This window comes from Macaca mulatta, chromosome 6, assembly GCF_049350105.2.
Source record: "Macaca mulatta isolate MMU2019108-1 chromosome 6, T2T-MMU8v2.0, whole genome shotgun sequence".
NCBI lineage: Eukaryota > Metazoa > Chordata > Mammalia > Primates > Cercopithecidae > Macaca > Macaca mulatta.
This window is the reverse complement of record NC_133411.1, coordinates 128375715-128388086: the sequence shown is the minus strand read 5'-3', so window position 1 is coordinate 128388086 and position 12372 is coordinate 128375715. Positions and strand designations below refer to the sequence as shown.

General features: G+C 44.3%; 1 protein-coding gene across 1 annotated transcript in view; it reads right to left on the bottom strand.

Annotated features, from left to right (window-relative positions):
- The window catches only part of TNFAIP8 (TNF alpha induced protein 8), a 122672-nt gene extending 111588 nt beyond the window's left edge, over window positions 1-11084 (bottom strand). The window contains exon 1 of the mRNA XM_015140625.3: window positions 10874-11084. Within this exon, the coding sequence (XP_014996111.1) occupies window position 10874 (1 nt within the window). The 5' untranslated portion in view covers window positions 10875-11084. The remainder of the gene's footprint in view (window positions 1-10873) is intronic.
- Between the last annotated feature and the right edge of the window lie 1288 nt (window positions 11085-12372).

Sequence of the window (12372 nt, the reverse complement as noted above, 5' to 3'; positions counted from 1 at the left end):
CAAAATACCTCAAGAGCAATCTCAATTCAAAATGACTTCTTAGAGTTGGGTGTGGTGGCATGGACCTTTGTAGTCCCACAGCTACACAAAAGGTTGAGGCGAGAGAATTGCTTGAGGCCAAGAGTTTGAGGTTGTAGTGGGCTAGGATTGCACCTGTGAATAGCCACTGCACTCTAGCCTGGGCAACAGAGCAAGACCCTATCTCTAAAAAAAACACATATAACAAATAAATAAAATAAAATAAAATAATAACCTCTTAGATATCTACCAGAATTGCAATGAACAGCTGGGCATTGGGTTCTCACAAATATAAGATGACACATCTCACACTCCATGAGATGTGGTGTGACCAGCTCTGCACACCCCATGGTTCATCCTTCTACTATTTGTTGTTGAATGAAACACGGAGACAAGCTTTGTAGCAGAACCAGGCTGGTTGGAGAGGTAACAGCCTTTGAGAGTTCACAGAAAAGGAGGGTGTTTGTGGCACTATTATTGAAGGGTAACACCCTATAGCACAAGTATGGGAGGGGAGAGCTATGCCACCAGAGTGTAAATCCCAGCATGGCCAGGCACTCACAGCATGTTACTTAACCTCCTTAAGCCTCAATTCCTTATCTGTAAACAAGGATTAACAATAGTATCTTTCTCACAGATCCCTTCTGAAGATGAAATTAAATAATGTGTATAAAGCACTCGGCACAGTATCTGCTGGCCCACCCTAAGTACTCAATAAGTGGTTGCCATGATTACTGGGATGGCAAACATTTCTGGAAAATTAAGGAACTCTCTATATGATGGATACCTTTCTGGTTGGAATGCAGGATGCCTTCTCCAAAGTAAGTAGTGCTATTTTATAAACCTATGATCTTTAACATTAAAAAATCACTGCTTCAAGATACGTCCAGTCAGTTTTAAAATGAAAAAGAGTAAGAAAAAGTCACAGCTACTAGTAATTAAGTATATGTGATTTTCAACAACTTCCATATCATTATTTGGTTTTCTCCTCCCAATTACCATTATGGGTGGTTAGTTTTAACTCCAACGAAACCTGGGATTATTAGTATCAGGAATACTGATGGCTGTAACTGGCCTCTAGGGAACGGGAGCCCAGGGTTAGTATAGGTGCTTCTTGTCCACCCTGTAACCATGCCCCTTCCCTTCTTCTATGGGCACAGCCAACCTCCCACAATAGAGGTTCTCCTTCAATGCCCAATACTCACTTTTACAGCTTCCCTTAAGGCTGTGACTCAGTTCTGGCCAATGAGGCCTCAGGAGGCTTCAGGAAAGATTTTACTCCTGGATGAAAAGGGATAAACACTACAGGAGAACCAAGTTATTGCTGCCCTCTGTGTCCACCCTTCACACACACACATCTTCCTGTCTTAAAAAGAGGTTGGCAGGAACCTGTGATACCTGTTGCTGAGAAAGCTATTTTCTGCCCACAAAGTGGCAAGTCTGCAGATAAAAATGTAACATGCTAAGGATGAGAATAGATAGAACTGATCCCTGATGACACTGTTTAGCCAAGGATCCAATCCTGAATCTACCCAATCCCAGATTGCCCTTCATATAAGATAATTTAATGTCTTTATTATCAAATCACTGTTCATTGGCATTCGCTTAACTGCAGCCTAAAGCATCCTGATTGTAATGATTTGAATTGCGTCCCTCCTGCTATGGTTTTGAAGGTGTATCTCCCCTCAAAATTCATATGTTGAAACCTAAACCCCAAGGTGGTGGTATTAAGAGGTGGTTAGAAGTCATTAAGTCATAAAGGCTTCACCATTATGAGTGGATTAGTGCTCTTACAAAAGAGGTTGAAAGGATTACCCCAGTGCCTTTTGCCCCTCCACCTCCCGTCTCATCTACCATGTGAGGACACAGCAAAAAAGCACCATCTTGGAAGCCCAGAGCTGCCCTCACCAGACACTGAATCTGTAGGTGCCTTGATCTTGAATCTCCAGGCTCCAGAACTATGGAAAATAAATTTCTGTTATTTACAAATTACCCAGTCTCAGATATTTTGTTACAGCAGTACAAACAGACTAAGAAACACCAAAAAGTTCATATGCTGAAGCCTTAACTCCTAATATCTCAAAAAGCAAATGCATTTGGAAACAGAATTTTTAAAGAGGTGACTCAGTTAAAATTAGTCTTATGATGGGCCCCAATCCAATTTGATTGGTGTCCTTGTAAGAGGAGAGCTGGACACACAGACGCCAGGTGTGCGCACACACAACAAGCTGAGAGAATCTGTGGCCAGCGGATGTGAGCTAAAATATTAAAAATTTTTACTCTTCAGCCTGAAGGACAAAAAAAAATCCCTGATGGAAACTTGGGTGTACACTAAAAAATCAAAAGCCCCACACACAGTAAGTGGGTATTTTTCTTCTGTTTTAATTTCTTCAAAAGATCATTGTTTAAAGAAAAAACTATAATTTGTGGGGATTATACATATATATAGAAATAAACCATATGACAATCACAACACAAACAGTGTGGTCTCCTCAGTAGGCCCCCATATCTATGGTCTCGGTTTCCACAGTTGCAGTGTGATCATAGAGCATGCAGTCTGAAAATAGGTGAGTGCAGTATACAAGATATTCTGAGAGCAAGTGAAGAGAGAAAGACCACATTTACATAACTCTTATTACAATATATTGTTATAATTGTTCTATTTTATTATTTGGTATTATGGTTAATCTGTTACTATGCCTAATTTAAAAATTAAATTTTATCATAGGTACACATGTATAGGAAAAAGTATAGCTTATATAGGGTTCAGAACTACGTGCAGTTTCAGGCATAGACTGGAGGTCTTGAAATGATCCTCCCGGTGTAAAGGGGAACAACTAATATCCTTTATAAAGGCAATTGTTACAGACTGAAATATAGCCCCCAAATTCATATACTGAGACTCTAATCTCCATTATGGCTGTATTTGGAGACAGCCTCTAATAAAGAATTAAGGTTAAATGAGATCATAAGGGTGGGACCCTAATCTAATATGACTGATATCCTATGAAAAGGGAGAGACACCAGGGATGTGCACAGAGAAATGTTCTTGTGAGAATACGGCAGAAACATGGCCATCCGAAAGGCAAGAAGGGAGGCCTCAGGTAAACCAAACCTGTTGACGTCTTGATCTTGAACTTCCAGTCTCCAGAACTGTGAGAATATAAATTTTTGTTGTGTAAGCCACCAGTCTGTGGTATTTTGTTATGGCAGCCCCTGCAAACTAATACACTTATGTGGTACACTATCATCACTAAAGGCAACCATAAAAAACCAGAACTTTCAGGCCAGGTGCAGTGGCTCACGCCTGTAATCCCAACACTTTGGGAGGCCAAGGCAGGTGGATCACTTGAGGTCAGGAGTTCGAGACCAGCCTGGCCAACATGGTGAAACCCTGCCTCTACTAAAAATACCAAAATTAGCCAGGCGTGGTGGTGTGTGCCTATAATCCCAGCTACTCGGGAGGCTGAGGTAGGAGCATCGCTTGAACTCGGGAGGTAGAGGTTGCAGTGAGCTGAGTTTGCACCACTGCACTTCAGCCTGGGAGACAGAGCAAGACTCCATATCAAAAAAAAAAAAAAAAAAAAAAAAGAGAGAGAGAGAAAAAAAGAAAGCAGAACTTACGAAAGACTGATTAAAGGGTAAAATTCAGTGTGGATATGCTTACAGGACTTGGGTGGTTAATCCTCTGCCCCTGCCACCTGTCTCCACAAGTCACTGCCCAACCTCCTCTATCTGCCTCATTTCCCTAATGGTGAGGCTGGAAGGTCCTGGTGTGCTCAACTCCAGGGCAGCAAACTGGGGGATGGCTGACTACAGAGGAAGGCAGAGGCCAGACCTGAATTAGTCAGTTTCATACCTGTCATTCTCTGTTCAAATATTTAAATCTGGAGGGAAAAAAAAAAAAAAAAGCTGTCATTCTTCTAAAATTAGTACTATGTATCATCAGTAGCAGACCTTTATTATTCATAATTTCCATGGCCCCTGTAAGAATAAATTAAAAACTGACTAAAATTCAGAAATAGAGAAGTCTCAAGTACTGGCAAAACCCAAAATGCAAAAGCAGAGGGAGGAAGTTACAGAATATGGCTTCAAAGAAAAAAAATGGTCTGTTTTTCATTTTCTCGTTTTCTACCATTATAAAATGAGGGGGACACTCTGAGAACAGAATAGATTCCTGGAGGTACCAGGACCTCAGGACAGGGAACAGGCCTGGGGTAGGGGAAACGGTCCGCTTGGCAACTCTGAGTCCTGAGTTGGGTGTGGGCTCTTCCAAACATGTGCCCCTGTTGAAATAAGGGCGCCCATCCCAGTTCAGTATCTACAAACCACCTGAGTTATCCTTAAGTCAGCCGCCATACTGGATTTATGATGTCAGCATTGTCAGTGACTCAAAGTCTAGATTTTCAACTAATGAACATTGGGCAGACTCTCCAATGTCTCTGTTTCATGGCCTTCAATTCCTGGATCTATTTGTGGGACACCACTAATTGTTTCGGTTGTTATTTTTTGTTCTTGACTTGGTTGCTTGTCAATATTTTTCCACCCAGTGAAGACCTATAAAAACAAATTTGTTATTTCTCAAGATGGGTACACAGGTGTCCATTTTATATGCTGTGTTCATTTTATATGTTGTGTTCATTTTAATCTTTAAACTTTAAAGTCATTCTGTACTTTCAAGAGCTCTTTCCACTGCCAAAAAAATAATAATAATAATTAAAAAAAAAAAATCCCTACAGCTAGCTGCTGCCTAAATAAGCTTCTTTCTAGAACAAGACAGGAAAATGAGTCCCATAAGTATCCCAGGCGAGGGGTTCTCAATTTGCATCAAGCTTCACTGGTGATTCTGACTTACAGTCAGGTTCAGAGCTATAAGTCCCAGATGAGCCCTCAAATACAGCACATTGGATAAGTTCAAAGTTTCATTTGGTGTATCACTTTTGTGGCTGCCCAGAAAATGATGTCCTCAAACTACCCCACCTGGGCAGAGCTTCCCTGACAGGGAGGTGATAAGCACCACAGGTACACAGGGCAGGGAATCCTTGCTTCTTTAGGAGGCTCCCTATTTACACAGGGTCTCTTACCCTGGCAAGTAATAGCAGCTGTTCCTTCAGGCACTGTCAGTCATTCCAGGTCATAAAAGCGAAGGAGCAAAGTGGCTACGTGTGTGCAAACAGAGGTCATCACCGGATGTTGGGAAGGCCTGAGCTCATTCACCTCTTCCAGGTATACTTCATGAGTCACTAGCAGCCTAATTCTGCCTCAAGACAAAAGGAATTCCATCACTAAGTGAGGACTGCTCTGCCTTTCAAGTGTAGTGAAACAGGATTTAACCAAACACCTGCCATTTTCCAGAAAACAATCTCAACCCTTTAAAGAGTGAAGAAGGAAAAATAAGAGAGTAGTTTCCTGACCACTGAGTGATGGAATGAGGTACTGCACTTACTTCCCAAAGATTTACGTGACCAAAGTTTGTTCTGTAACTTTCACTCTGTCACCAACACTGTCCATGCATTTTTTTCTCAGAAGACCGTGGCATTTCTTTTCGTGTCTGCATGGGTGTGAGGGTCTGAACACAGTCAGATGAGAGCTCAGGACAGGAAAGGATGAGTGTAGTTGGGCCTACATGACGCACACCACAATCTCCGTCTCCCCTATTTTTGTTGACAGTCATGTTGTAAAAACAAACAAACAAACAAAAAAACAAACCTCATTTTGTTAAACAAATGATAAAGAAGAGTAATAAATAAGAGTTGGGAATGAGGAAGTCTTGAGCTAAATGAATTTGGTTTGAAGCCAGGCTTAAAGCGGGTATTGACTGAGTGGGCTGTTGCTTACTTTTTGGCTCCTTTAAAATATCCAAGAGTCACTGTGTACCTTGCTGAGTACTGTGTTCCCAAAAGACCTTGCCCTGGTGCCTAATCCTGCAGATGCGGTCCCTGTCCTGGGCCTCCCGGAACTCACGCAACTTCCCCTGAAGACACGCCAGCCCGATTCCCTTTGCAACACCAAGGGCAGCTGTCTGTCTTAGATAATCTAGTTTCATTCACTACCTGTTTTAAACATGGGAGTTGTGAAAGGCCAACCCACTGCTCACAATTTAACTGTAATAGGTCTTTTGAAAGTTTCCCTCATGCAGTGAAGCTTAATGGGTACTATGGCTCTTCTTCGTTCTCAGGCACATAAAACTCGAATGCCCTGCTCTGGCTCACTTATCTTTGGCAGCAGTGGCAACATTTCCCTTATATAATCATGTGACCCTGCAGCTGGCAATCATTGAAGTTGTGCTACATTCACCCCATTCTCTGGGCTCCTCTGGCATCGTTAAAGGAAAAAAGAATTCATGCTAAAACCACATATGACACAAGTTACTACTTTCCCTCTCTACTCCACTGTGGCTCAGTACTAAGGCTTACTGGAATGAGACCTATTTGGCCAATCTAACCAAGTCCTCCACTTAATAGGTGCCTTCTGCACACTGACACAGCAGAGGAACATCTGCTGTAATCTGCACAACAATCCTACAACGTAAATACTATCCCCAGTTTTTACTCTGGTGAAGAAACCGGCTCAGAGAGCAAAGCAGACTGTCCAAAGCCACACAGCCAGCAGGGGCTGAGACAGGAGGTGCTGGTTCCAGCAAAGTCATTGGAAACAACTACTTCTTGACTAAAGTCATCTTTATTCCCGATGTTTAAGGAAACTACAAGTGGAATTTTGAACTTAATTTAATTATCTGTTATTAAAGAAACTAACCCAGAGGTGTTCACAAGTTAACCTGGAGTCTCATTCCTGTGACCACCTCCCCGCAACCCTTGTTTTTGTTTTTAGTGGAAAAGATCTGTACACCTAGCCCCCAGTCGTCTTGACAGAAACATCACCGTGTTGGTTTTTAATCCCCCTTGTCCTATACGGAAAAGGGCAAGCCTAGGAAAACAAGCTTTTTGGCACACACCCAGCTTTGCAGCCGGTTCTGAACCTCAGCTACCTTGGTTCTGAACCATAAACACTTGCTTCCAGAGATAAAGCAACTGCTCTCTAAAAGGATGGGCTGGGTATGATTTGATTATTGCTGAGCCTGTGACATTTTCAAACAATTCTCAGGTACCTTCTGTCTGATGTAAAACAAAATCCTATGGAATCAGGTTTGTTTCAGTAATACCACTGGTTATTTGAAACAGATGTTGGAAGAAATGTGCTTCTTTGAGTTTCTTATTGTTGAGAAAGACAAATATTTTGAATATCATTCTACTGTCCTGACTAAGGAAGTACCTTTACTTTCCTTGGTGAAACACAAGAGACTTCCAAACCCATTTTTGCCATTAGCAACTTACCTTCGGGGACTCCTTCTTATCAACAGGCATCTTTCCGCAAGTTACCTGCCTTCTCAAATCCCAAGGCTTTCACGTAAACATGAGAAGGGTGTGCTGTACCAGGCACAGAGCAGGAGCTCAGTAAATGCCTGCTGTGTAAATGAATGGTGCTCTCCTCCTGCAAGCTGGACTAAGGAGGTGGACACCTCCAAAGTTGAGGAACAGCAACCATAGGGTATAAGGCCACAGACCGGGTGGTTTCCAAGATGCCCCTTGGCTCTGCCATTCTAGAATTATCTACACTCCACTTGTAGCTCATTTCCTCCTCTTCAGGCCAAAATGTAGGCTAAAAATGAACTGACCTCCTTTACATTTTGCAACATGGTTCTCTGTCTCTGTTTTTGTTTTTTACCCTCTACAAATCACTCATTTTCAGCTACTGGGCAGCACAGCTGAAGTATAAAAACTTAGAAACTGCAGTTGGCTCAGACTCCAGGGCCATAGTCATCGAAACCAGACACAAGAGTATGGGAAGAAAATTCTTAGCCACAGGGAAACACAAAGATTGGGTGTTACGAGGGCCTTTTCAGTGTTTGTTGAGTTCTTGTTGTGTGCATTTGGTATTAAATGCAGGATGCGGGCAGTATGAGGAGGGGTGAGGTGATAAAAGTTAATCTGGCAGCACACAATTCCTTCCCTTAACTTCTGTATCAGAGCCAGAGATCCCGGAGAATGCCAAAGCAGGGGAAATTGTCCATTTTGTTATCCAGGTTGGCCCCTGTGCGTGTCGCCATTGCCAAAGTCAATGCCCCAGCACGGGGATTGTACTAATAGGCCCTATGCCATTCCCCTCTGTGAAAAAGCAGGTGGCCCTTATTTATCATCACTGTTTCTCCCCTGTCTCCTGGAGGTTATCTCATGTTCAGCCCCTTCAACTGCTATCAGGCATAAATGGAGGGCGTGGGGAATGGACCATTCTACATGATGTGGAACAAAGCTCAATTCTGAGAACGAATGAAATCTCCAGGGTGTTACTACCACATTGGGCTATCTCCTGCAGAAGAGGATTAACTGTATCAATTAAATATGAGACCTCTGCAGTGCCTGGCACTGCAGCAGACTCAACTTTAAAGATTACCTCTGTGAAGTTCTCCAAGCCATAAGTCACATAGAAATTCACTCCTCCTCCAACTCAGCATTTCCTAATTAGTACTGTTTGGATGCAATCATTCCTCTCCACACACCCTTTCCTCCATTTCAACAGAATGAGAATTGCAAAGAACTGGCCTCATAAAATACTCTGTTCCTGGCCTCTGCCGTGTGTTCACCCCCAGGTTTCTGCTATTCTGTTTAGGATCCCAGGACAGCCTGTCCTCACAACAGCTCAACACATACACAGCGACTCTGTCTAGCAATGTAGTCTGAAATAGAAAATCAAGAGACAACAAACATGAGATTTCTCAACTCACACCAACTTTTCTTGGTGAGTTTAAACACACTGGAACAAAAGGCACACAGAGTAAAAGTTGCCCTTAAAGAAAATGTTTAAAAGGCCCATTTGTGCAGGATCACTGTGATTTTGGTAGAACCTTGTTTTATTCATTGATTTATTAATGATTCTTAAATCATCACATAATATAGATTAATATAATGGTTTATAAAGTCTACATATGTCAATCCAAAGAGCTTAACACAACACATTCAGTATCTAAGGGATTCCTATTTTACAGAGGAGTAGGTGCTAGTCTACTTCCCTAAACTTTACTCAGATTACAAGTAAAAACTCAAAAGATGGGCAGTGAATGGGGGAGGCAATTAAATGTGCATGGAAGAGAAAAGGCATCCAAAAATCCACAAAAAAGCAAATTGTGTTATTAGCTAGAATATTAACAATTACTTGAGGGCCCCTGTAGTCCCAGTTACTCAGGAGGCTGAGGCAGGAGGATTGCTTGAGCCCAGGAGTTCAAGACCAGCTCGGGCAACATAGCGAGACCCTATCTCTAAAAACAACAACAACAATAGCTTGCTGACTTAACTCCTCATGACAGATCTAATTAGACGGTGGCAATAAATGTGTCTAAGTGTTTAATTAAATGTGATAATTATTTCTTTCCTTAAAGAGAGATGCAGTCATATGTTTACACTGCAAAGCATAATGTTTCCTTAGTGAAAACAGTGTGGAAACACTTCTGTGTAACACAGGATTCAAACCAGGATAAAAATATCGGCTGCGATAAGCAGCACTTAACAGTGATTTATTAACTCTTAACTTTCATGTGCCAATGCACAATGGCTTCTTAAAGCCTACCCTTTTTGGTTATTTCCTTTGGCCACACAGCTTTGTTATCCTTACCCTCAACGAATAGTTTCTACTTAGAATGTGATTTGAGCATCTCTTAAATGGATTATTATCAAGGAAGTAGGAGAATATTCTACTTTCATAGCAAGAAAGTAGCAAGAATAAACTGAAATGTAGAAGAACTCAGAGCAACTATTAAAATTAGATAGGACCCCAGCAACCAGGCAATCACTTTATAGATGAAGAAACCATTTGTATAATACTGCTGTTATGATAGCAAAGCTTCCAGTTACTTTTTTAAATGCAGAAATATGTCCTGCACTGAGGGAGTACTGATCCCCACCTCCCCCTACAAAAATAATTATGTAGGGATAGAATTATCAGTCTTAAGCAATCCAAGGATTTTCTTGTTTCAACACTGGGCACTGAACTACTGTTTGATTCTTTCCATGATTCCTCTAGGGATACTGCTCTTTCTACATAGAGCTTCTGTGTTTTAGAAAATCTGTTGGTTTAGGAATACAGTGTCACTGAAGCAATAAACATATTCGAGGTGCCTAAGCCTGTTTGGGTCAGCCTGGTCTTGAACGTGCCTATCAGTCGCCCGGAGTCCGAGGAGCCTGGGCGCTCATCAGGTGTCTTTGAAGCAGGTGCTGAGGGCTCCAGTGCCACATGTGCAGTCATGTACACACACACACACACACACACACACACACACTTTCTTCCTCAAAGGAAGTCTCCATCGAATGATCTCAAAGCAGGGCTCTGGTCTCTGCCTGTTTTACAATGCAAGGTTGGATTACAATCTCAGGCCAGCATCTCAGTCTGCAATCTGGGGCACCGTGATAACCCGGGCAGTGCTTTCGCCAGCATGTGCGGTTACAGGAGGACGTGACAAATAGGGAGCCGAGTTACAAAGGGAGGGAAGGAATGAGGCTCAGAGCAGGAGGTGGTGAAGAGGTCGCCCTGAATAGGTAAGGGTTCCTGGCAAGGGGTCTTGGATCCTCAGTGCGGCACTGGAACTGAGTAAAATTACGGGGAGTTTCCGAGGCTGTGCGCTCCCGCACACACTCGTACGCACACCCACCTACACAAGTTGTTCAAACGCACCCACTCACACTCACTCACACTCGCTTCCGAAACTCTCTGAGCCGGGGGCGCGCCCCAAGAGCAGCCCGCAGCCCAGCGGCGGGAGAGGCGCGCGGGGGTGTGCGCGGGACTGGAGCGCCCAGGAGGCACTTACTCGGAGGACTGGCGCGGCGGCGCCGGGACGCTGAGGCACGAGCTGGGCTGTTTGGCGGCGCCGAGTTCTCTACTCGTTCGGTGGCTCGCGGGCTCCCGCGGACCTTAGCCAAGCGCGGGTTAGAGCTGGCGGGAGAAAAGGAGCCGGGGACCAGGGGCGGAACTTGCAGGAGGATCCAGGGGTGTGGCGGGCAGGCCGGGGAGGAGCCGGGAGGTCGGGGGCGGAGCGTGCAGGGAAGGAGGAGCCCAGCGGCTGGGGCTGGGCGGAGTGGGAGAGGAGGAGCTAGGGGTCGGGACAGCAGGGGTCGGGAGTGGCCCAGGCGCAGGAGAGCGCGGAGAAGGGCTGGGCGGCGGCCTGGGAGCCGGACTGGGACCGCGAGGCCCAGACCGCTGGGGCGCTGGAGAACAGGACCCACTTGGGAGATATGCAGAGGATACGCTATTCCTGAGCCCCTCCGTTTCTTCCGTTGTAAAAATGAGACGCCAACCCTCGTAGTGTGTTGAGATGGTAAAATGGGGCCATACACATGTGCATTGTGCCTTGCACTTAAGAACGCGTGAATGTTAGTGTCTGCTGCCATCATTATTGACTATTACGATGATGATGATCCGTGAAAGCCCCTAAATTCCGCCTGCTCTTTTGCTGTTCATTTTCTGCTGGCGTGAAGTCTACCCGATGATAGCTGACGCACTCCTGATTCCTGGTTTACATTGGCGGGCAATGCAGGGCTTCCTCTTTGAGTTAAAGACTCATTGGCTCCTGGAAAGCCCTGGCTCTCTACCGCCCCCGCGCGTACTTAGCTGTGACTGTCCTTGCCTGGGGAGCCGAAGGCTTGCCCTTCTCAGGGGCCACCCGAAACTGCCAGGACAGAGTAGAATCTGGATCTTCAATCTGTTGAGGGGCCCTGGCCTGGGGTAGCCACTTTCAAGGGTGAGGGACCTTCTGGTGGGAGTACGATGTAAACATCAATTAAGCCCCTACTACATGGCAGCAGGGCACAGAGGGCTGGGAATATTAATAATACTGTAGCAGGACTAGCCACAGACAAAACCTCTCAGACACCAAGTTGGAAAAGGAAGGGATTTATTCAGCTGGGAGAATTGGCAAGCTACTGCCCTAAAATCCGAGCTCCCCGAGTGCACAATTTCGGTCCCGTTTAAGGGCTCACAACACTAAAGATTTTACCTGAAAGGGTTGTGATTGATTTGAGCAAGCAGGGTGAACATCACAGGGGCTGCATGCACCAGTGGTCAGAGAAACAGAACAGGGCAGGGATTTCCACAATGTTCTTCTATACAATGTCTGGAATCTATGAATAACATCGGTTTCTAAGTTATGAGTTGATTTTTAACTACTGGGTTTAGGCCAGGCAGGCCCAGGCCTGGTTTCAGGTCTGGCACCGGCTGCCTGTCTTTAGTTTTACTTCCTTGTTTTTTCTTAAAACAGGTACTGAGTATAAAACAATGTAAAACAATATGAAAGGGTGTCTCTCTTTCCTC